Here is a 24,230-nt window from a genome sequence, read left to right as displayed (position 1 = left end):
TTCCATTTCCCTTAATAATTCTCAGACCCAGCAAAACTTAGACTCTGCCTGACTCATGGGCCAGAGACCCCTTCCCAGTATCTAGAGACAGGGATCGGGACTCAACCTGGGCCCTGCAGAAACACCTCTGTGAGCTGACCCTACTAACAAATGCAGCTGAAACCATCCTCCAGGCATCCTGGAGATGGACACCACCACCCCCACCATGACTTCCACTGGGTCAGCAGCAGGACCCATGTCCATTGCACCCCCTCCAGACCTGTCCTCAGAGCACAATGCTGGGGTCAAGATGGGCTCCTGCAGCCCAGATGGCTCAGTCTGTCCCAGCACCCTTGACTTCCTGCACAGAGAACCAGCTGGTCATGTCCCAGTTTAAAACAAAGGACAAAACGGGATTTTACCCAGAAAAGGACAAAAATGCCACATTGTTCTGGCCTCCCACATCCTAGTGGCAATTTACTGCTGGGTCTCCTAGAAGTAAATGAGGGAAAGAGAATGGAACCAAGATGCTGCTCTTAGAATCCCACAGCATGACTCTGGGCCTCCGTTCTGCTGCTTATGAACCATCTCTCGGGGTCCCCGTGCCTCCTGCTTCACAAGGCCTCCACTCCTCTCAGGGCTGCCTTCATCACCCTCAAGAAAAGGAAGGCCTTTTGAGGCCTTTCAACTGAAAAGATAAAAGAAACAAGTAGAGAATAAAAGTATAACCATGAAATAAAAGCAACTACATATATACAGGCAAAACAGACTGAAACAAAGTACCCTTTAAAATGCACAAACAGGGGGCGCCCAGGTGGCTCAGTCGGCTAAGTGTCTGACTTCAGTTCAGGTCATGATCTCTGGGTTTGTGAGTTCCAGTCCCGTGTCAGGCTCTGTGCTGACAGCTCAGAGCCTGGAGCCTGCTTCGGATTCTGTGTCTCCCTCTCTCTCTGTCCCTCCCCTGCTCACACTCTGTCTCTCTCTCTCAAAAATAAATAAACATTATAAAAAATAAAATAAAATGCACAAACAGGATGGTATCAGCTATAAGTAATGAAATACTCTGTAAATCGTGAAGTGATGTGTGCACATGATGGTAATGGGGCAGGAAGGCAGAGGGAGGTCACTGAGATCGTGAATACCAAGGCCAAGAAACACAAAAGAAAATGAGAACTGTCTGATTTTGAGGTCAGGGAAGTTCAGACATTTCAAGGATTCTTTAGTGTGGATATTTTACACATACATACATATAACCAGACCAGCAAAATATCAGTCATCATCCATAAACCAACCCAAAACTCACATTACACTCAAAGTGTTCTCCAACATATCAGTCACAGTGGAACACATCCGTGTTTCAAAACAAATGTGATAGCAAAATAGACCATGCCCAATAAATGCTGGATATTATTATCCTATCTGAAATAGAAGATATCCCATTACTTACTATATCATGTTTACCCCAGCCTTACAAGCATGGAGGCTGAGGTCTGGCCACCTATCTCCTAAGGAGCCAGCTAACTCTGCCACCCACACTACTCAGCACCCACTAAAAAGCTGGGACTTGGTGAGTTCCACCAGTCTATCACTAGTGCTGATGCAGCAACCATGCTTTTTTTTGGTACAGGCTGACAAACATGTTTGCTGTAACAACAAACAAAGAGAACGTATATAAATTGTATTTGTCTGGGTTTTTTTGTTATCACTGCTCTTGTCAAAGTTAAGTTTCTTCTCTTATTTTGTGATTTATCTTTCAACACCATACTGCCTATAATTTGAAAAGTCTAGACTTGTTAGGAAAACCAGCAAACCTCTTAAGTTCTCACACCTTTCCTACTCCCCACAGAAAAGCATTTTCAATGCACTTAATTGACCCTTTTGGTTTTTATCTCCGTATCTCTGAATGACATGCTCACATTGCTACTTCTCAAGTTTTCAGATTTAGATATTATCTATTGACTTCCTACTATGAAAGATGGGGACTTACCTCTTTATCACACATCAATATATCCAATCCTCTCTCTCTCTCTCTCTCTCTCTCTCTCTCTCTCTCTCTCTCTCCCTCCATCCCTCCCTCCCTCCCTTCCTCTCTCTCTGTCTCTCTTGCAAGTGCACACACACACACTCTTTATAGTCCCATTTAGTTTTATTACAATTTTTATCAGGTTAATATTAGACACAACATTATGACTTTGGAAATTGTACTCCCTGGTAGGCCATGTAGTGTACTGCAATTAGTATTCTTTTCTTATGTTCCTTTTCGTTTTTCCTGGAGTTATAAATGTCTTATTTGTTTGCTTGGTTTCCATAGTCTGGTTATTTCACATTGTCTTCCATGTGTGTGTTTTGTTTTGTTTTGTTTTTTGGGGCGGGGGGGGGGGCTCCTACCTTTTATCATAGGCTTTCTGTAAGTGTCTGATGATCCTGGGCTGCCTACTCATAGAAGCTGGTTGGGAGGTATGGGGGTGGGGGGAATTGTTGACAGTGGTGTCAGTATAGGAAATCACACTGAGCTGTTTCACTGGGCAAACTTTTGTCCTTGTTTCCATTTCCCTGGAAGCAGAATAAGAAATTACCACACTGGGGAAGGAAGACAAGAAAGGTCAGGCTTCTAATAATGAATGTGCTGTCAAGCCAGCTATCACTGTGTGTGCCTAGAACATAATTACTCCATGGAGAAACTGTGAGCACCAAAATGACGACACACTTCAGAATCACCCCACCCAAGGATAAGTATGCACTTCCTCCCATGGCCACCAGTTGGGGCTCCTGTGGCACGAGGGGCAGGAAGTGAAGCAGTTAGTCCTCCAGAACTTTTAGTCCCACCAGGGAGCAATACCAAAGGAACACAGTGAGTCAGGGGGAGACTTGAAGGGGGTGAGGCTGGGGCATCTGTACCTGTCAGACAAGTATCTCAAACTACCTATAATTTTAAAAACCTGTTTTGATTGTAACGTCTGATTAAAAATAAAACAACATCTGCATTGCACTTGTACTGCCTTTCATAACAGGTGGTTAAGTAGAGTAAGTAAATACCTTTTTCATGTGATAGATATTTTCATGTAAATACTCCAGGAAGCAAAGGGCCAAACAGGAAAACATTCTAAAAATGTATCTATTACTCTTTCTGATAGCTTGAAATTTAACCTTTAGACATTCTACTTAACAAACAGTGCCCCCAAATTTTATGGATTTTGCCCAAAGGAAAAACACAAGTGATCAGTATTTCTTCTGAAGCGAGTATCTTGATGACCTTTGGACCAACCCCATCACATTTTTAACAGAAGCATGAACCCATGCACTACTTTATATGGACAGAACAGGCATTTGTAAACAACATTCATGTTCTCCTATGATCTCCACACTTCAGGCTTGTGCAGTTTAGTTTTTTTTTTTTCTTTTGGTATATTGCTGTATGTTTACCAGAACCACAGCTCCTCAAAAACCTCATAGAAAATTTCCTTATATCACAACAAAATAACAACCATAACAATCAGTGGAATCACTTTATGATCACTCAAGTCAATTTCTCTGAGATTCAAAGCCATCTTGACATAATGCTCCATGAGTCAAGTCAATGTAAATCTAATAAAAACAACAAAACTGCATTAACCTCTGGTTTCTGGTTTCAATTAAGACCAAACTGAAGGATGATCAGAAGCCCCTGTCCTTGTAAGCTCCCAGTCTCCTAGCATGGGCGGCCTCTCTCCAGCAGCTGAGACACACCTCATGAGCCACCAGACTCGGTGGCAGTCCCTCCAGCCATAAATGCAGATGGGACACATCTGCTCACTGCCCCCCAGGTGTCCCACAACGTGTCCTGTATACAAAGGTACCATCTGTTCCACGCCTGCTGCACCAGCCAGGGAAGGTCTCCCAGGGTTGGTCCTGGCTCTGGGTGAGCTCTTCAAACCCTGACCAATATCCCCTACTCCAGGAACTCCTCTCTCCCAGATCCTGGAAAAATATCCTGATTTAGGATATTCTCTGTTTGAGTAAAAGCTGAGCACAGGCAGGAAACCTGGATTCCCTGCAAATTGCACTTGGACCCCAAGGCAGCCTCTGCTGGACTGAGGGCCCATCATTATGAAGGGTGACCTAGATATACACTGCAAGATAGGGAATAGAAAGAGAAAGCCAGAAACCTTCCATGAAGAAGGTGAGGACAGTCAGGAACCAGGATCAGTGATGCAGTGGCAGCAATGACCCTAAGTGGCCTGAAGTTGCCTGGAACTCACGAGGTTCTGACAGCTATTCAGAGGCGTAGCCCAGACAGGCAGAGCCAGGCTCCATCCCTGGGACGCACAGGAAAGCGGGACATGTGGGACTTCATTCTCCCTTTGTTCTTTTCTCTCTGCCATTTCCCATTTCTCTGGCAGCGAAAGGTCTAATAAACTGGCACTCTTTTCCTGTTCTGCTACCACAAGGGAAGGAGATGGACCCTCAGGGAGCAGAGAGTGAAGGCAATGGCTGGGAGGGGACTCCACACAGCCAGGGCCCAGGAGTGTCCCCAGGGTACGCGTGATGCTCCGGGTGGGTCCCCGGCACCCCATGTCACAGCATGACTGCATTCTTCTAAAGAGCCATTGCTGTCACAAGTGGGGGGAGAAAATGCTAGTTTAATAACCAAGAATAATTTCTTATGGAAAAACATGTACTTAGCAAAACACTTGATATATTTTAATGGAGAAAATGATCTCTACAACATGGCTGGAAGTGGCAGCAGAGAGGCAGATGGTGAGAATGTAGAGTGTTTGTATCTACGGAACGGACAGGGATTCTGGCGTGCATGTGGAGGGGAATGTGTGGGAGCGAAAGGGTAGAGCACAGCCCGGGAGCTGGCGGGTGCCCTGGTGCAAGGACAGACCCAGGAACTGGAGAACTGGGGTGTGAAGCACACCTTGTCGGATGTCTGTAAGTCCACCCTTCACGAAAGTCAGAGATCATGCAGGGAAGGGAGGGAAGAAGGGTCTGCTCAGTGTCCCATAGGACATGGGAAAGACACAGCACACAGGCCGACAGAGAGGGATGGAGAATAAAGCACACTCACTCCAAGAGCAGTGGTGACTGCAGGACCACAGAAGAATCTGGAGTCTCACCTACAGAGAACATCTGTGACTGTACTTAGATCCAGCAACTGCAGACCAGGGCACCAGGGCTGTCTTGGGTTTTTTTGCACTTGGGAGGTCCATATTTCAGTGTCACCCTAAATAGGCCAAAACTTAGGGGCACAGCCTCCATGCATACTTTTTGAGGTGCCAAGGTGCCCCCCCCACAAGCCCCAGACAAGCTGGCCCAGAATGTTAACGGGGCTGGGGGGGGCACCCCACACCCTCCATTCTGAGGAGTTTGCATTCTGGCGAGTAACTGAATTTAAGTTAGTGAGAATCTAAGCGACACTATGGAAACAGCACTCAATGTCATGGCACTATTGCAATCCCAATATCTTACATGATGCGGGCTTAAGCAATATTCGTTGGACAAAATTAAATCCTTCCCCCAAAGTCACAGGATTACATCATGAATCATCTCCTGAGGCTAAATGGCTTATGGCCTTGAGTGAGTCACTGCAATTCCCTTCCAGGAAAGGAAAGGCTTCACTGGAGATCAGTTGTCACCCCTGCAGCTCCCACATCCTGTTTTATGACTGCCATGGCATGGACTAAAAGGGTCCCGTCTGGTCTATGGCTGCCCTGGGTGGAGGGACAGACAGGCACAGAGACTATCTGGTCACAGCTAACAAGAGTCTGACGAAGGAGAAGCATGGGGCAGGGAAGCTGCCGGCCAGAGAGCCAGCGGCCCCTTCTGCACATCTCCGCGGCACTGCAGGTGATGGGGACAGGGTGTGAACAAGAAAAGGAGACTAGAAGAAAAGGGGCATGCACAAGTGACGAGTGACCGAGTGACTGCCAGAGGCCCAGCAGCCATGCACTGGCTGGCTGGGAGGTGGAATCTGATCCACAGCAGACATGGGCTCCCCAGGAGTCTGGCCCCACCTGGGACCCACAGTACCTGAGGGCATCATTCCCCTCAGGAGGGCCCAAAGCAGAGAAACAAATATAAGTGTGACCTCATGTTAAAACAGGACCAAGTCAACTCCCTGCTTAGGTGGATGCTTGCAAATTAGGTGTCCGTGCACAGCCGCGGGAGCGAAGCTTGGGCCCCTTCCACTCTTTCTAGGGCCAAGAGAGGCAGAGGGAAAGGAGAGGAAGTGTCCTTATTTCCTGCCACCTGCTGCCCTCCCTCGGACCCACCCAGACACGGGCACCAGGGAACCAGCACCGCACTAGGCAGTAGGGCTGCCCGCACAGGTGCTGCCCTCCCCCCACACTCCTGCCATGCAGCACGTCACCCTCCACCCAAGCCCCAGTGCCCCCAGCCCAGAGCGTCTGCAGTGCTCCACGCAGCGGCCAGCCCTGCCACACCCAGAAGGGAGACCCAACAAAGCAGACGTGGGGAGGCGCTGGGGCACGGCTGGTGGATCAAAGGCCGAACAGAGCAGGGAAGGAGGTTCTGTGCGCCACGGCCAAAGCTCCGGGGTGTGCTCAGAACCAAACCCTGCAGATCATGCAGCAAGGCATCCTAGGATCAGGCTGCCACAGTGCGGCGTCCCCACCACAGGCACGAGAACCTAAACTGCTGGCATCCCTTCCCAGCACACACAGAACCTGGGTGACCGGGACAGGACGGTGTGTAGTCTGCAGGCCAGACCAAAGCCCAGGGAGCTGCGGGGTGCAGTCACACTGCAAAATCCGAGAGCAGCTGAACCCCCAGCAGCCTCCCCACCTCCCATGTTCATGAGTCCACAGCTTGTCTCCATCCCTGGGGCCTGAGGAAAGCGTTCCAGGGCCTCCATCATCACTGAAAGTGGCCCCACAGACCTCCCTTGGTCTCCACATATGAGGACAGTGGCCCAGAGAGTGGCCGTGGACCAGAGGTGCACCTAGGCAGCTAGAGAGACCCTGAGCTACTCATCCCCCAGCTCCACACGGAGCGAGGCTTAACACAGGGCGTGGCCTTCCCGGCACACCTGCACCCGTCCAGCCCTAAAGTGGGCTTGGAAGGCGGCGGCCCCTTTGACACCAGTGGCAGGTTTGCAAGGCAGCAGGTAACCTGCCAACTGGGGGTGGGCTTCTGAGGACCGCAGAAATGAACCTGGGAAATGCAGGACATCCAAGGTGGTGCCTGGAGTCACCCCGGCAGGGGCCAGGCGACCCCCGGCAAATCACGCGGGCTCCCGAGACCCGGGCCTGTGCCAGCCTGGGTGCCTGAGGCCTGCTTCTCCTGATGTTCCTCCTGATCCTGGTCTTCAAACATTGATGATCTGCTGAAAGACTCTGGGGTCCAGAGAAACCTCAGTTAGCTAAAGGCAAGTTGTCCCACATAGTTGTCCCAAACCACCACAAAAGTGAAGAGCTGGGACTTCTGCTCAGGCCGTCCTGTCCACAGGAAGGCTCCACGTGTATGCCTTCCACAGGCTTCCACAGGAAGGTAGCACGCATGCACACATGTGCAAGCTCATTGCCTTTCGCCTCAGAGATAACTGGAACCAGGGCCACAAGCAGGCCTCATGCTATCACTGAGGAGCTGTCTCATTAACTCCATTCTACCAAGAGGAGGCAAGGCACACTGGCTCTCCACTTTAAGGCTCCTCCCTCCCTTCAAATAAATTGTCACCAGCTCGAAGTACAGGGCTTACCCCCACGGAGGAGAGGATATGTGTGCCGGGTGTGATAACTGATGGAGCATTCCTTATCAGGCATTTCCAGTTGGATCAATGCAGTCATTAGGACTCATTAGATTGTCTCATTCATGTTCTCCCTTCCCTTCTCTGTTCATCCATTTTTGCTCATGAATGACAAGCCACTCAAGACTATTTAAGACCCTTTTACCTATGATTCTTGTATCAGATTAAGCAAATAAATCAATTCCTCCCTAATGGCTTTGTTGCCTGTGCAATTTATCAAAATCCAATCTTAAAACCTGAGTATCTCAGTAGCTGATACTGGCATCATTGATGTTGCTGTTGTTTGTTTTCTTTCTTTTATTGTGATATAATATGCATAACATAATATTTACCACCTTCGCTACTTTTCAGTGTGCAGTCCAGCGGTATTACACATGTTCACACTGCTGGGCAACCATCGCCACCATCCATTCCCATAACTCTTCTCAACCTCTTCAACTGAAACTCTATTAAACACTAAATCCCCATTCTCCTCTTGATCCAGCCCCTAGCAATACCATTCTACTTTCTGTCTCTATGATTTTGAACATTTTTTTAACGTTTATTATTTTTGACAGAGAGACAGAGAGAGATAGAGAAAGGGAGAGAGAACGCGCACATGCGCAAATGGGAAAGGGGCAGAGAGAGAGGGAGACACAGAATCTGAAGTGGATCCAGGCTCCGAGCTATGAGCACAGAGCCCAATGCGGGGCTCAAACTCACAAACCGTGAGATCATGACCTGAGCCAAAGTCGGATGCTAACCAACTGAGCCACCCAGGCCCCCCCCTGTCTTTATGATTTTGACAAACTCTAGGTATCTCATAGAAGTGGAATCATACAGTATTTGTCTTTTTGTGACTGGTTTACTTCACTGAGCATGATGTCAAGGTTTATCCATGTTGTAGCAGGTGTTAGAATTTCTTTCCTTCTTAAGACTAAAAAATACTCTATTGTATGGATATACCACACTTAGCTTATTTATTCATCTGTCAGTGGACAATTGAGTTACTTCCACATTTTAGCTACTGTGAATAATGCTTCTGTGAACATAGGTGTACAAATATCTCTTCAAGACCCTGCTTTCAATTCTCTTGAGTAGGTATCCAGAAGTAAAATTGCTGAGCCATATGGTAGTTCTATGTTTAACTTCATGAGGAATGTCCATATGGTTTTCCATGACAGCTGCACCATTTTACATTCCTACCAACAGTGCACAAGGGGCCCAATTTTTCCACATCCTCGCCAACACTTGTTGTTTCCCGTTTCTTTGTGAGTAGTCACCCTAATGGGTGTGAGATGGTATCTCAATGCAGTTTTGATATTCACTTCTTAATAATTACTGGTATGGAATATCTTTGCATGTGCTTTTTGGCCATTCATATATCTTCTTTATAGAAATGTGTATTCAAGTCCTTTATCCACTTCTGAATTGGATTGTGCTGTTGGTTGTTGTTATTGCGTTGTAGGAGTTCTTTATATATTCTGGGTATTAATCCCTCATCATCTGGGATTTTCAAATATTTTCCCCCATTCTGTAGGTTGCCTTTTTATTCTGTAGATAGTATCTTTTAATGCACAATTTTTAAAAACATAATTTGTCTATTCCCTCTTTTGTTGCCTATGCCTTTGGTGTCATAGTCAAGAAATCACTGCCAAATCCAATGTCATGTAGATTTTGTCCTGTATTTTCTTCCAAGAGTTTTATTATTTTAGGCCTTACATTTAGATCCTAGATCCATCTGGAATTAATTCTTGTATGTGGGGTTACACAAGGGTCCCAACTTCATGCTTTTGCATGTGGATATTCAGTTTTCAGATTTCATTGGTTAAAAAGACCATCCTTTCCCGAGGAGAAGCCAAGATGGCAGAGCAGCATGGAAGCTTTTTGTGTGTCTTGCGTCCGTGAAATACAGCCAGACAAACACTAAACCATCCTACACACCTAGAAGACCGATTGGAAGATTAACACAACAATCTGCACAACCTGAACCACAGAATTCAGCAGGTACACAACACGAAGAGCTGAACTTGGGGAGCAAGAAGCCCCGAAAGGTAGGGAACACCTTTTGCGGGCAGAGAGAGGATGGAGACTGGGGAGGGGGGAGCATATGGGAAAAGCACCCCTCCCCAAAAGCAGCTGGAGAGAAAGTGGAAAATTGGAAACAGCTGCAGGGACTAAACTAAAAAGGGAGAAAGGAGAAAGGAGAGGGTTTAAGTTCCATTAAGACTGTAAACAAGGGGAGCACAAAGGCTGCAACTCCACAGCTCGATACCTGGAAGTGCTCTGGTGGGAAAGGTGAATCCCCAGGAACAGAGTGGGATCCGGGAGGTTCTCGGGCCACACAGGGAAAAGCAGTTCCAATGCTGGAAGGACATTTGGTAGAGACTGTTGAAGCCACCTGGTCCCAGCAGACCCCGGAAGGCAGCCACATTCGCTGATGCTGGGGCAAGATTGTTGAGGGTGAAGCCTGGTGCCAGATGTGTGTTGCAATTTTCGATGGTCCCTGAAACGCTTAGGCTACACTGTCTCCCAATTTTGGGGGAGGGGGGTGGGCTGGCACCTAGCTGCAGTCTCGGGGCACCAGAAACAGCAGGGTCCAGCGGGCATTCTTGGGTGCAGCCGACATTCAGCCATTGCTCGGTGAGACCCTCCCGCAGAGGGGCGGAGCAGGTCAAAGCCGCAGTCCTTTGGCAGTAAGGGGCCGGGGAAAACAGCCGCACCTGAGACAAAACTTGGGCGAGAGGTACTGCCTTGGGCCTGGTCACAGAGAGTGGAAAAGCGGGGAGTGGACAAGAGCTGAAGACGGAGGACCGGTGCGTGATTGCTGATCCAGGAGAACAGACCGGGTAGCTGGGTGGCGTCATTTTTCACCGCTCCCGCGCATGTGCACACGCACACCAAGGAGCACCGCAACAATCCACCCCAGTAGGCTAGCAGCGCCATCTAGGGGAGAGCGGAGCCGTCACACGGAGCCCTGCCCAACTGAGCCAACTTCGCTCTTCAAGAACACAAACCTCACCATCCGCTTAATTTATGGACTATGAAGAGCTACATGGACTGACCTCTAGGGGAAAACGAAGCAATTTCAGTCCCACTTCAATCTGTTAGCAGTTTCATCTATTCAATTTTTTTCTCTCTTTCCTTTTTCTCTTTTACCATTCTTTTCTTTTTCTTGAATACAGAAAGAGAAAAAACTCATTTTTACTTTCAATTTTTATTAAAAATATGTCTTTAATTTTTATTACTGTATTTTTTTACTTTTGTGTAAATTTTTTCAAATTCTACTTTACTTCCATCATTTTAGTCTACTTCAGTGTACTCACCTTTTCAAATTTTCAAACAATTTCCTTTTTTTCTTTCTTTTTCTTTTTTTCTTTTTCATTGCTTTTCTTTTTCTTGAATGCAGAAAGAGAAAAACTTCATTTTTACTTTCAATTTCTTTTAAAAACATTTTGTTTAATTTTTATTACTATATTTTTTGCTTTTATGTAATTTTTTTCAAATTCTATCTTACTCCCATTTTATTTCAGTCTACTGCAGTGTATTCACTTTTTCAAATTTTCAAACGATTTCTTTTTTTTGTCTTTTTTCTTTTTTTATCATTTTTCTTTTTTGTTTTTTTCTTTTTTCTTAAATACAGAAAACGAAAAAATTCATATTTTTTCTTTTTAATTTTTATTAAAAATATTTTTCTATAATTTTTTTCTACTATATTCTCTACTTTTGTGTATTTTAGTCTACTTTAGTGTATTCATTTTTTCAAATTCTCAAATGATTTCCTTTTTTTTCTCTCCCCCCTCCTTCTTTTTTTTTTGTTTCTCTAATCTGTCAAACCACTTTCTACACCCAGACCAAAACACACCTAGGATCTAGCATCATCTATTCGATTTTGTGTGTGTGTGTATTTTTAATTTTTAATTTTAATATTTTTTTTAATTTTAATGTTTTTAATTTCAATTTTTCTACCTCATTAATTCCTTTTCTCCCTTCAAAGTGACAAAACGAAGGAATTCCCAAATGAAAGAGCACGAAAAAAACGACAGCCAGGGATTTAACCAACACAGACACAAGCAAGATGTCTGAACCGGAATTTAGAATCACGATAATAAGAATATTAGCTGGAGTCGAAAATAGATTAGAATCCCTTTCTGCAGAGATAAAAGAAGTAAAAAAATAGCCAGAATGAAATTAAAAATGCTCTAACTGAGCTGCAATCACAGATGGATGCAGCAGCGACAAGGATGGGCGAGGCAGAACAGAGAATCAGCGATATAGAGGACAAACTTATAGAGAATAAGGAAGCAGAAAAAAAGAGGGAGATTAAGGCAAAAGAGCACGATTTAAGAATTAGAGAAATCAGTGACTCATTAAAAAGGAACAACATCAGAATCATAGGGGTCCCAGAGGAGGAAGAGAGAGAAAGAGGGGTAGAAGAATTATGTGAGCAAATCATAGCAGAAAATTTTCCTAACCTGAGGAAACACACAGACATCAAAATCCAGGAAGCACAGAGGACTCCCACTAGATTCAACAAAAACTGACCATCAACAAGGCATATCATAGTCAAATTCACAAAATACTCAGGCAAGGAGAGAATCATGAAAGCAGCAAGGGAAAAAAAGTCCCTAACCTACAAGGGAAGACAGATCAGGTTTGTAGCAGACCTATCCACAGAAACTTGGCAGGCCAGAAAGGAGTGGCAGGATATATTCAGTGTGCTGAATCAGAAAAATATGCAGCCAAGAATTCTTTATCCAGCAAGGCTGTCATTCAAAATAGAAGGAGAGATAAAAAGTTTCCCAGGCAAACAAAAATTAAAGGAGTTTGTGACCAGCCCTGCAAGAAATTTTAAGGGGGACTCTCTGAGGGGAGAAAAGATGAATATATATATACCAAAAGCAACAAAAGATTAGAAAGGACCAGAGAACACCACCAGAAACTCAACTCTACAAGCATCATAATGGCAATAAATTCATATCTTTCAGTACTTACTCTAAACGTCAGTGGACTCAATGTTCCAATCAAAAGACATAGGGTAACAGAATGGAAAAGAAAACAAGACCCATCTATGTGCTGTTTACAAGAGACCCACTTTAGACCTAAAGACACCTACAGATTGAAAATAAGGGGATGGAGAACCATCTATCATGCTAATGGTCAACAAAAGAAAGCCGGAGTAGCCATACTTATATCAGACAATCTAGACCTTAAAATAAAGACTGTATCAAGAGATGCAGAAGGGCATTATATCATAATCAAGGGGTCTATAGACCAAGAAGACCTAACAATTGTAAACATTTATGTGCCAAATGTGGAAGCACCCAAATATATAAATCAATTAATCACAAACATAAAGAAACTCATCGATAGTAATACCATAATTGTAGGAGACTTCGACACCCCACTCACAGCAATGGACAGATCATCTAATCAAAAAATCAACAAGGAAACAATGGCTTTGAATGACACATTGGACCAGATGGACTTAACAGATATATTCAGAACATTTCATCCTAAAGCAGTAGAATATACATTCTTCTCCAGTGTACATGGAACATTCTCCAGAATAGACCATATACTGGGACACAAATCAGCCCTAAGTAAGTACAAAAAGATCGAGATCATACCATGCATATTTTCAGACCACAATGCTATGAAACTCGAAATCAATCACAAGAAACAATTTGGAAAGGTAACACATACGTGGAGACTGAAGAACATCCTACTAAAGAATGAATGGGCTAACCAAGCAGTTAAAGAAGAAATTAAAAAAGTATATGGAAATCAACGAAAATGATAGCACCACAACCCAAAACCTCTGGGATGCAGCAAAGGCGGTCATAAGACAAAAATATATAGTAATCCAGGCCTTTCTAAAGAAGGAAGAAAGATCTGATACACAACCTAACCTTATGCCTTAAGGAGCTAGAAAAAGAACAGCAAATAAAACCCAAAACCAGCAGAAGACAGGAAATAATAAAGATTAGAGCAGAAATTAATGCTATTGAAACCAAAAAACAGTAGAACAGATCAAGGAAACCAGAAGCTGGTTCTTTGAAAGAATTAACAAAATTGATAAGCCACTAGCCAGTTTGCTCAAGAAGAAAAAGGAAAGGACCCAAATAAGTAAAATCAAGAATGAAAGAGGAGAAACCACAACCAAAACAACAGAAATAAAAACAATAATAAGAGAATATTATGAGCAATTATATGCCAATACAATGGGAAATCTGGAAGAAATGAACAAATTCCTAGAAACATATACAGTACCAAAACTGAAACAGGAAGAAATAGAAAATTTGAACAGACCCATAACCAGTAAGGAAATTGAATTAGTAATAAAAAAATCTGCCAAAAAACAAGAGTCCAGAGCCAGATGGCTTGCCAGGGGGATTCTACCAAACATTTAAGGAAGAGTTAACACCTATTCTCTTGAAACTGTTCCAAAAATTAGAAATGGAAGGAAAACTTCCAAACTCTTTCTATGAAGCCAGCATTATCCTGATTCCAAAACCAGACAGAGACCCCACTAAAAAGGAGAACTATAGACCAATTTCCCTGATGAACATAGATGCAAAAATCCTCAACAAGATATTAGCCAACTGGATCCAACAATACATTAAAAAAATTATTCACCACAACGAAGTGGGATTTATACCTGGGATGCAGGGCTGGTTCAATATCCGCAAAACAATTAACGTGATTCATCACATCAATAAAAGAAAGGACAAAAACCATATGATACTCTCAACAGATGCAGAGAAAGCATTTGACAAAATACCTTTCTTGATAAAAACCCTCAAGAAAGTAGGAATAGAAGGATCATACCTCGAGATGATAAAAGCCATATACGAGCAACCCAAAGCTACTATCATCCTCAATGGGGAAAAACTGACAGCTTTCCCCCTAAGGTCAGGAACAAGACAGGGATGTCCACGCTCACCACTGTTACTCAACATAGTATTGGAAGTCTTAGCCTCTGCAATCAGACAACACAAAGAAATAAAAAGCATCCAAATCAGCTAGGAGGAGGTCAAACTTTCACTCTTCACAGATGACATGATAGTCTATATGGAAAACCCAAAAGATTCCACCAAAAAACTGCTAGAACTGATTCATTAATTCAGCAAAGTTGCAGGATATAAAATCAATGCACAGAAATCGGTTGCATTCCTATACACCAACATGAAGCGACAGAAAGAGAAATTAAGAAATCAATCCCATTTACAGTTGCACCAAAAACCATAAAATACCTAGGAATAAATCTAACCAAAGAGGTGAAAAATCTATACACTGAAAACTATAGAAACCTTATGAAAGAAATTGAAGAAGACACAAAGAAATGGAAAAAGATTCCATGCTCCTGGATAGGAAGAACAAATATTGTTAAAATCAATACTACCCAAAGCAATCTACATATTCAACGTGATCCCCATCAAAGTAACACCAGCATTCTTCACAGAGCTAGAACAAACAATCCTAAAATTTGTATGGAACCAGAAAAGACCCCAAACAGCCAAAGCAATCTTGATAAAGAAAACCAAAGCAGGAGGCATCACAATCCCAGACTTCAAGCTATACTACAAAGCTGTAATCATCAAGACAGTATGATACTGGCACAAGAACAGACACTCACATCACTGGAATAGAATAAAGAAGCTGGTAATGGACCCACAAATGTATGGGCAACTAATCTTTGACAAAGCAAGAAAGAATATCCAGTGGAATGAAGACAGTCTCTTCAGCAAATGGTGTTGGGAAAACTGGACAGCGACATGCAGAAGAATGAACCTGGACCACTTTCTTACACCATACACAAAAATAAACCCAAAGTGGATGAAAGACCTCAATGTAAGACAGGAAGCCATCAAAATCCTCAAGGAGAAAGCAGGCAAAAACCTCTTTGATCTTGCCCGCAGCAATTTCTTACTCAACATGTCTCTGGAGGCAAGGGAAACAGAAGCAAAAATGAACTACTGGGACCTCATCAAAATAAAAGCTTCTGCACAGCAAAGGAAACAATCAGCAAAACTAAAAGGTAACCAACAGAATGGGAGAAGATATTTGTAAATGACATATCAGATAAAGGGTTAGTATCCAAAATCTACAAAGAACTTATCAAACTCAACACCCAAAAAACAAATAATCTAGTGAAGAAATGGGCAAAAGACATGAATAGACACTTCTCCAAAGAAGACATCCAGATGGCCAACCGACACATGAGAAAATGCTCAACATCCTCGCCATCAGGGAAATACAAATCAAAACCACAATGAGATACCACCTTACACCTGTCAGAATGGCTAACATTAACAACTCAGGCAACAACAGATGTTGGCAAGGATGCAGAGAAAGAGGATCTCTTTTGCATTGTTGGTGGGAATGCAAGCTCGTGCAGCCACTCTGGAAAACAGCATGAAGGTTTCTCAAAAAACTAAAAATAGAACTACCCTACGACCCAGCAATTGTACTACTAGGCATTTATCCAAGGGATACAGGTGTGCTGTTTCAAAGGGACACATGCACCCCCACGTTTATAGCAGCACTATCAACAATAGCCAAAGTATGGAAAGAGCCCAAATGTCCATCAATGGATGAATGGATAAAGAAAATGTGGCATATATATATATATATATATATATATATATATATATATATACACACACAATGGTGTATTACTCAGCAATTAAAAAAGAATGAAATCTTGCCATTTACAACTACGTGGATGGAACTGGAGGGTATTATGCTAAGTGAAATGAGTCAGTGAAAGAAAGACAAAAATCATATGACTTCACTCATGACTTCAAGAGACAAAACAGATGAACATAAGGGAAGAGAAACAAAAATAATATAAAAACAGGGAGGGGGACAAAACAAAAGAGACCTTAAATATGAAGAACAAACTGAGGGTTGCTGGAGGGGTTGTGGGAGGGGGGATGGGATAAATGGGTAAGGGGCATTAAGGAATCTACTCCTGAAATCTTTGCTTCACTATATACTAACTAATTTGGATGTAAATTTAAAAAAATAATAAAAAATAAAGTTAAATTACAAAGTTAAAAAAATAAAAATAATTTTTTTAAAAAAAATTTAAAAAAAAGACCATCCTTTCCCCCATTGAATGCTCTTGGCACCTCTGTCAAAAATCATTTGACCATACACATGAGGGTTTATTTTGGGATCCCTATACTATTCCCTGGGTCTATATTATACATCTATCTTTATGATGATACTACAACTGTTTTGATAACTGCAAACTTTGGAACTTAGGAAGTGGTAGTCCTCTAGTTTCAAAAGTCCTCTTTCTCAGGATTGTTTAGCTATTCAGGGTACATTGAGATTTCATACGAGTTTTTGAGTAAATATTTCCATTTCTGCAAAAAATGACTTTGGGATTTTGATAGAAATTACACTGAATCTGTATATCATTTTGGGTAATTGACATTTTAGCAATATTGTCTCCAATCCATGAACATGAGATAAATTTTCATTTATTTATATCTCCTTTCATTTCTTTCAGCAATGTTTTATAGTTTTCATTGTACAAGTCTGCACCTCCCTGGTCAAGTTCATTCCTAAGTATTTTATTCGTCCTGATGCTATTGTAAATGGAATTGTCTTTTAAATTTCCTTTTCAGGTTGTTCATTGCTTATTTATAGAAACAAAACTAATTTTTGTGTGTCTTTGTGTCCTGTAATTTTGCTGAATTCATTTATTAGATCTAACAGCATTTTTCTTTAGAGTCTTTAGGATTTGCTATGTATAAGATAATATCATCTGCAAAGAGAGATAATTTTAATTTTTCCTTTCCAATTTGGATACCTATTATTTCTCTTTCTTGCTTAACTGCTCTGACCAGAACTTCTAGTATTATACTGAACAGAAGTGGCATCCTTGCCTTATTCCTGATCTTAAAGAAAAAACTTTCAGTCTTTCACCATTAAGTATTATGTTTGCTGTGGGTTTTTCTATATGGCTTTTATCATGTGGAGGTAGTTGACTCTTGAACAACATGGGGGTTAAGGGCACCATCTTCCCATGCAGTTGAAAATCCAAGTAAAACTACTGACTCCCCCCAAACTTTATTAATAGCCAACTGTTAACCAGAAGCCTGATAACATAGTGAATTGACACATATTTTGTATGTTATAATATACATTGTATTCTTATGATAAGCTACAGAAAAGATGTTATTAAGAAAATCATAAGGGGGTTGCCTGGATGGCTCACTCAGTCATGTGTCAGGCTTCGATTTCAGCTCAGGTTGTGTGGTCGGAGAATCAGGCCCCATGTCAGGCTCTGTACTAACAGAGCAGAGCCTGCTTGGTATTCTCTCTCTCTCTCTAAATAAACTTAAAAAAAAAGAAAATCAAAAAGAAGAGAAAATACATTTACAGTACTGTGCTGTATTTGTCCAAAATATCTGCATATAAGTGGACTCAGGCAGTTCAAACCTTTGTTTTTCAAGGGTCAGCTGTATTTTGTTGAGTGCCTTCATCAGGAATGTTGTTGAATTTTGTCAAATGCTTTTTCTGCATCAATTGAGATGACCATACCAATTTTTTTCCCTTCATTCTGTTAATGTGGTGGAATACATTGACTCAATTTCCTATGTTGAGCCATCCTTGCATTCCAGGAATAAATCCTTGTATATGCTGTAGAATTCAGTTTGCCAGCATTTTGTTGAGGAATTTTGCATCAAGGTTCATAAGAGATACTGGTTTAGAGCTTTCTTTCCTTGTAGTATCTTTGGCTTTGGTATCAGGGTTACAATGGCCTCACAGAATAAATTCAGAAGTATTCCCTCCTCTTCAATTTTTTTTTTTTTGAAAACTTTGAGAAGGATTGGCATTAATGTTTCTTTAAGTGCTTGGTAGAATTCACCAGTGAAGCCATCAGGTCCAGGGATTTTCTTTGTTGGGAGACTTTTTTCACTACTGATTCAATCTCCTTACTACTTAAGTCTATTCAGATTTTCAATTTCTTTGATATTTAGTCTTGGTAGGTTTTGTATTTGTAGGAATTTGTCCATTTCATCTAGGTTATCCAATATTTTGGCATACAATTGTTCATAGTATTGTCTTAGCCCTTGTTATAATAAACTCACTTTCATTTCTGACTTTAGTAATTTGAGTTCCTCTCCCTGTTTTTCTTAGTCCACCTAGCTAAAGGTTTGTCAGTTTTGTTGATCTTTTTGAAGAAAAAACTTTTGATTTCATCAATTTTCTCTATTGTTTTTCTATTCTGTTTCATTTACCTCTGTTCTAATCTCTATTATTACTTTTTTTCTGCTAGCTTTAAGTTCAGTCTGTTCTTCTTTTTCTAGTTCCCTAAGTTATAAGGTTAGGTTGTTGATTTGAGATCTTTCTTGTTTTTTAATGTAATAATTTATAGTAAATTTCCCATTTAGCACTACTTTCACTGTATCCCATAAGCTTTGGTAGGCCATGGTTTTGTTTTCATTCATCCCTCTAAGTATTTTCTAATTTTCCTTGTGATTTCTTCTTTGATCCATTGGTTATTTAAAAGTGTTTAAATTCACAAGAACGTGAGTTTTCCAGTTTTTGTTATGATATTGATTAGCTTCATCCTGTTGTGGTTGGAGAAGATAATTTGTATAATAACTATCTTTTAAAATCTATTGAGATTAATTTGTGGTCTAACATACAGTCTATCTTGGAAAATGTCCTGTACGCACTTGAGAAGAATGTGTGTGTGGCTGCTGGGTGGAGTGTTTTATATTATGTGTTAGACCTAGTTGGTTAATTGTGTGTTTAAGTCCTCTGTTTCCTTACTTATCTTCTGTCTTGTTGTTCTATTATTTTGAGCAGAGTACTGAAGTCTCCAACAATTATCGTTGAACTGTTTCTCCGTTCAATTCTGTCAGTTTTTACTTCATATAATTTGATGGTCTGTCATTAGGTGCATGTTTATAATTGCATCTTCTTGCTTTATTGAACCTTTTATTAACATATAATGTCCTTCCTTGTCTCTTGCAAACTGTTTTGAGTTAAAGCTGATTTTTTCTGATATTAGCATAGGCACCCTTTCTCTCTTTTCTTTACTATGTGTGAAATATAATTTTCCATCATTTCTCTTTCAGTCATTTGTGTCTCTGGATTCAAGTGACTCTCTTGTAGACATCATACAGTTGAATCATGTGTTTTTTATCCATTCTTCCAGCCTCTGTCTTTTGATTGGAGAGTTTAATATATTTGCACTTAAAGTGATTACTGATTGGGGCGCCTAGGTGGCTCAGTTGGTTCAGCATCTGACTTCGGCTCAGGTCATGATCTCGCGGTCTGTGGGTTTGAGCCCCATGTCGGGCTCTGTGCTGACAGCTCAGGGCCTGGAGCCTGCTTCGGATTCTGTGTCTCCCTCTCTCTCTGCCCCTCCCCCGCTCATGCTCTCTCTCTCTGTCAAAAATAGACATTAAAAAAATTTTTTAATTACTGATAAGGAGGGACTCCCTTCTGTCATTTTGCTAATTTTTTTTTATGTGGCCTATAAGCTTTTTTTGTCTCTCATTTTACTGCACTCTTGTCTTTTTTTGAGTTTAGTTGATTTTTTTGTAGTGAAATGTTAAAATTTTTTCTTAATTCCTTTTCTATAGCTATCTTCTTTGTGATACCATGGAGATTACCTTTAACATCCTAAGGTAATAGCATTCTAGTTTGAATTTATAGCAGCTTAACTTCAGTAACATACAAAAACCCTATTCCTTTACAGATCCATCCCACCCCTTTCAATTGCTGATGTCACAAAATTACATCTTTATTCATTATGTGCTCCAAAAAATAAATTAATATTTTTAAATGCATTACTTGCCTAAATTATGTAGAAAACAAGATTTGGAGTTACAAACCAAAGTTATAGTAATGCTAACAAATGCTTTTTATTAGTATTAGCTTTTACATTAATAATTGATTTTTTTTTTCCTTTAAATGTATTAGTCTCCAGGGGTGCCTAGATGGCTCGGTCATTTGAGATTCAGACTCTTGATTTCGGCTCAGGTTGTGATCCCAGGGTTGTGGGATTGAGCTCCACATCAGGCTCCATGCTTAGTGTGGAACCTGTTTGAGATTTTCATTCATTCTCTCTCTCTCTTTCTCTCTCTCTCTCTCTCTCTCTCAAAATGTTTTTATTTAAAATTTTAAAAATATATGTATTAATCTCTTAAATCATGTAGAAAATAGAAAGTATGGTTACAAACCATTGTTTCAATAATACTAGCTTTCATATTGCCCATTACTTTTTTTTGAGATCTTTATTTCTCCATACAGCTTTGAGTTACTGTCTAGTGTCTACTATCTACTTACATTTCATCTTATAAGATTCCCTTTCACATATCTTGAAGGGCAGGTCTACTGGTCATGAACCCCCCTCAGTCTTTGTTTATCTGGGAATGTCCTGATTTCTCCCTCACTTTTGAAAGACAGTTTTGTAGGTGGCGCCTGAGTGGCTCAGTTGGTTAACTGTCCAACTTCAGCTCAGAGCATGTTCTTGAGGGCTCATGAGTTCAAGACCCGCATCAGGCTCTGTGCTGACAGCTTGGAGCCTGGAGCCTGGAGCCTGCTTTGGATTCTATGTCTCCCTCTCTCTCTCTTTTCTTCCCCTGCTCTCTGTCTCTCTCAAAAATAAACATTAAAAAAAATTTTTTTTAAGAAAGACAGTTTTGTAGGATATAGGATTCTTGGTTGACAGTTGTTTTCATTCAGCACTTTGAATACATGGGCCCACTGTCTTTTGGCCTCTATAAAGTTTATGAGAAATTTGCTCATTTTCTTATTGAGAATCCCTTGTATGTGACAATTTTCTTCTCTCTTGCTGCTTTCAGGATTCACTCTTTATCTTTGGCTTTTGAAAGTTAGATTGTAATATGTCTTGGTGTGGATTTCTTTGAGTTCATCTTACTTGGGAGTTAATTGACCTTCTTGGATATTTGTATTCATGCCTTTCATCAAATTTAGAGATTTTTCAGCCATTATTTTTTCAGATATTCTCTCTGCCCCTTTCTCTCTTCTACTGGGATTCCCACAATGGGTATGTTGGCCTGCTTGATGGTATCCTACATGTCCCTGAGACTCTGTTTACTCTCCTTCAAACATTTTTCTTTCTGTTCCTCAGATTCAGTAATTTTCATTGTCCTGTCTTCAAGCTTATGGATTCTTTCTTCTGCCTGCCCAGATCTTCATTTGAATCCCTACAGTAAAATTCTCATCGCAGCTATTGTACTTTTGAACTCCAGAATTTCTTTTTGGTTTCATTTCATGTTTTCTATCTCTTTATTGAAAGTTCCATTTTGTTCACACATTGTTTTCCTGACATTTTCCATATTTTCCTTTAGTTCTTTAAGCATCTTTAATTAAGACAGTTGCTTTAAAGTCTTTGTCTAATAGATCTGCCATTAGATCTTTTTCAAAGACAGTTCCTGTTATCTTTTTTCCTTTGAATGGGCTATACTCTCATTTCTTTGCATGTCTTGTGCATTTGTTGTTTTTGTTGAACACTGGATATTTGAATCTAATAATGTGGTAATTCTAGAAATCACGTTCTCCTTCCCCAGGATTTGCTGGGGTTCTTTATTTATTTATTTTTTGTTATAGTTTTTGGCTTTCTGATTTCTGCAGGCCATCTCTGTGCCAACGATCAGCCTGAGGTATAATATATTTCCCCATAAATACAGTTGTTTTTTTAATGTTCTAGTCTTTAATGTCCAGCTCCCAAAAGGTGAAGTGACAAGTGAAGGGAGTAAAAGTAGAGCACTGGCCCTTTAAATCCCCTGTAAGTCACTTGAGACAGACAGGGAGGGGCTTGCAACAACAGGGGGAGGTTCAACAACAATGGCCACCTACCTCTTTGTGTAAGTGTGATCAGACACAGGAATCAGCCATTAGAACACATATCCCCAATATTTGAAGGGCAGGGCCCTTTCTACCAACCCTGGCTTGCACAAGCTGTGTGCAAATGCTTCCAGAATATGTGCACAGCTGCCTGTCAGGGGCTGAGGGTGGGGGACAGGTAGGCTGCTCCTGTGCCAAATTGAAATTTAGCTAAAATCTACCAGGGGTGCCTGGGTGGCTCAGTCAGTTGAACATCTGACTCTTGATTTCAACTCAGGTCATGATCCCAGGGTCATGGGATTGAGCCCCGTGTCCAGCTCCAGGCTGTGCATGGAGCCTGCTTAAGATTCTCTCTCTTCCTCTCCTTCTGCCCCTTTCTCCCACTCATGCTCTCTCTCTCCAGAATAAAAAAAAATAATAAAACATTTAAAAATAAAACAATAAAATAAAATTTAAAATAGCTGCAACCAAAATTAACTCCAATTTACTATCTAAGACTTCTGGAAGTTCAAGCCTTCAGTAGCCTCCACAGTTCCAAAATAGTTAGTCAGACACAGTCTTTCTGGTGCAGCTGCTGTCCAGGTGGGAGACAGTTTCCTGGTGTTTCCTACTCTATCATCTTCCCAGAATCCTCCTGTCTGTTTTTTTATAAAACTAAATCCCCTCAACTGAACTTAGACTTCTCCAAGGATTCTCAGACTTGAGTTACTACTGGATGGCCCTAGACAATTTTTGCATGTAGAGATTATCTGATTTAGTCTTTTGTGGATAGATATTAGTGATCCCCAGTCAGTCTTGTAATAACTGTAATCTCCCTTTACTTAGACTGAACTATCACTTCCTCCTCATGCCTGTGCGGGCCACATGCCCAAACTTCCTAGATACTGATGTCTTTGCGATGACACTTTGCAAGCAGGGCTATGTACATTAGCTGGAATTTTCATGTCTTGTAATTGCTGATATAATTACAGTACAGGGTCCCTCCTGAGATAACAAGTAATTGTCCTTCACATGAGAACGAAAATAGATCTTCAGGTGCCTGCCTACCATTAGTGCCATTTCCTACAACACAACTCATGGCCGCATTCAGGTTGGCTGATAAATTGTGCAAAGCAAAAGATAAAACTCCTTTCTGAGGCCTCTCTGCAACACAGAGCCCTCCTGCACAGTGGACCGATGGCCTGGCCTCTGGCCTGACAGGTCAGCCAGCGTGTGGTTGGTTGTGTCTCAGGCTGTGCGTGGGGTGCAGCATGCCCGAGTTCCCATTCTTCCTTCTCTAAGTTTCGAGTCATTGAACAAGAGTATGATTCTGAGCATGAGGAGTTTATCCACCTCCAAATTCCTTTCCCATCTGACTACCTCTACAGTTACTGCAAAGAGGCAGAAAACCAGATGTTCCTCTTGCAACCCAATTACCTTGTTGTGGTCTCCATCCCATCAGGCTTCCCAGGAGGTTATCATGACGGATGCCTTTTTCATTTCAATCCACCTCAACCCTCCAAGTGTATTCAGCATGTGCAGCACTAGCGCCAAGGTGCCATCTGAAGCAGAAAGATAATTACAGGTGGAAAGAGGGAACTTACCCCTTCCACCCCACATCTCTGCCAATCAAGCAGACGTGCACACATGTGGTCTCTGTTATCCACAGCACTACATGCATCATGCATGGGCCACTGGA

General features: G+C 41.7%; 1 protein-coding gene across 5 annotated transcripts in view; it reads right to left on the bottom strand.

Moving 5' to 3' along the window:
* PTPRN2 (protein tyrosine phosphatase receptor type N2) overlaps positions 1 to 24,230 on the bottom strand; it is an 831,667-nt gene that overhangs the window by 637,437 nt on the left and 170,000 nt on the right. Inside the window, exon 3 of one of the 5 annotated variants that reach the window (XM_058723631.1) lies at positions 23,969 to 24,093. The exons of the other annotated variants lie outside the window; for them this stretch is intronic. Coding sequence (XP_058579614.1) covers positions 23,969 to 23,990 — 22 coding nt within the window. The 5' untranslated portion in view covers positions 23,991 to 24,093. The remainder of the gene's footprint in view (positions 1 to 23,968; positions 24,094 to 24,230) is intronic. 5 annotated transcript variants of the gene reach the window in all.

Source organism: Neofelis nebulosa, chromosome 4, assembly GCF_028018385.1.
Source record: "Neofelis nebulosa isolate mNeoNeb1 chromosome 4, mNeoNeb1.pri, whole genome shotgun sequence".
Taxonomy (NCBI): Eukaryota; Metazoa; Chordata; class Mammalia; order Carnivora; family Felidae; genus Neofelis; species Neofelis nebulosa.
The sequence above is the reverse complement of the archived record's forward strand: the minus strand, read 5'-3'. Positions and strand labels throughout refer to the sequence as shown.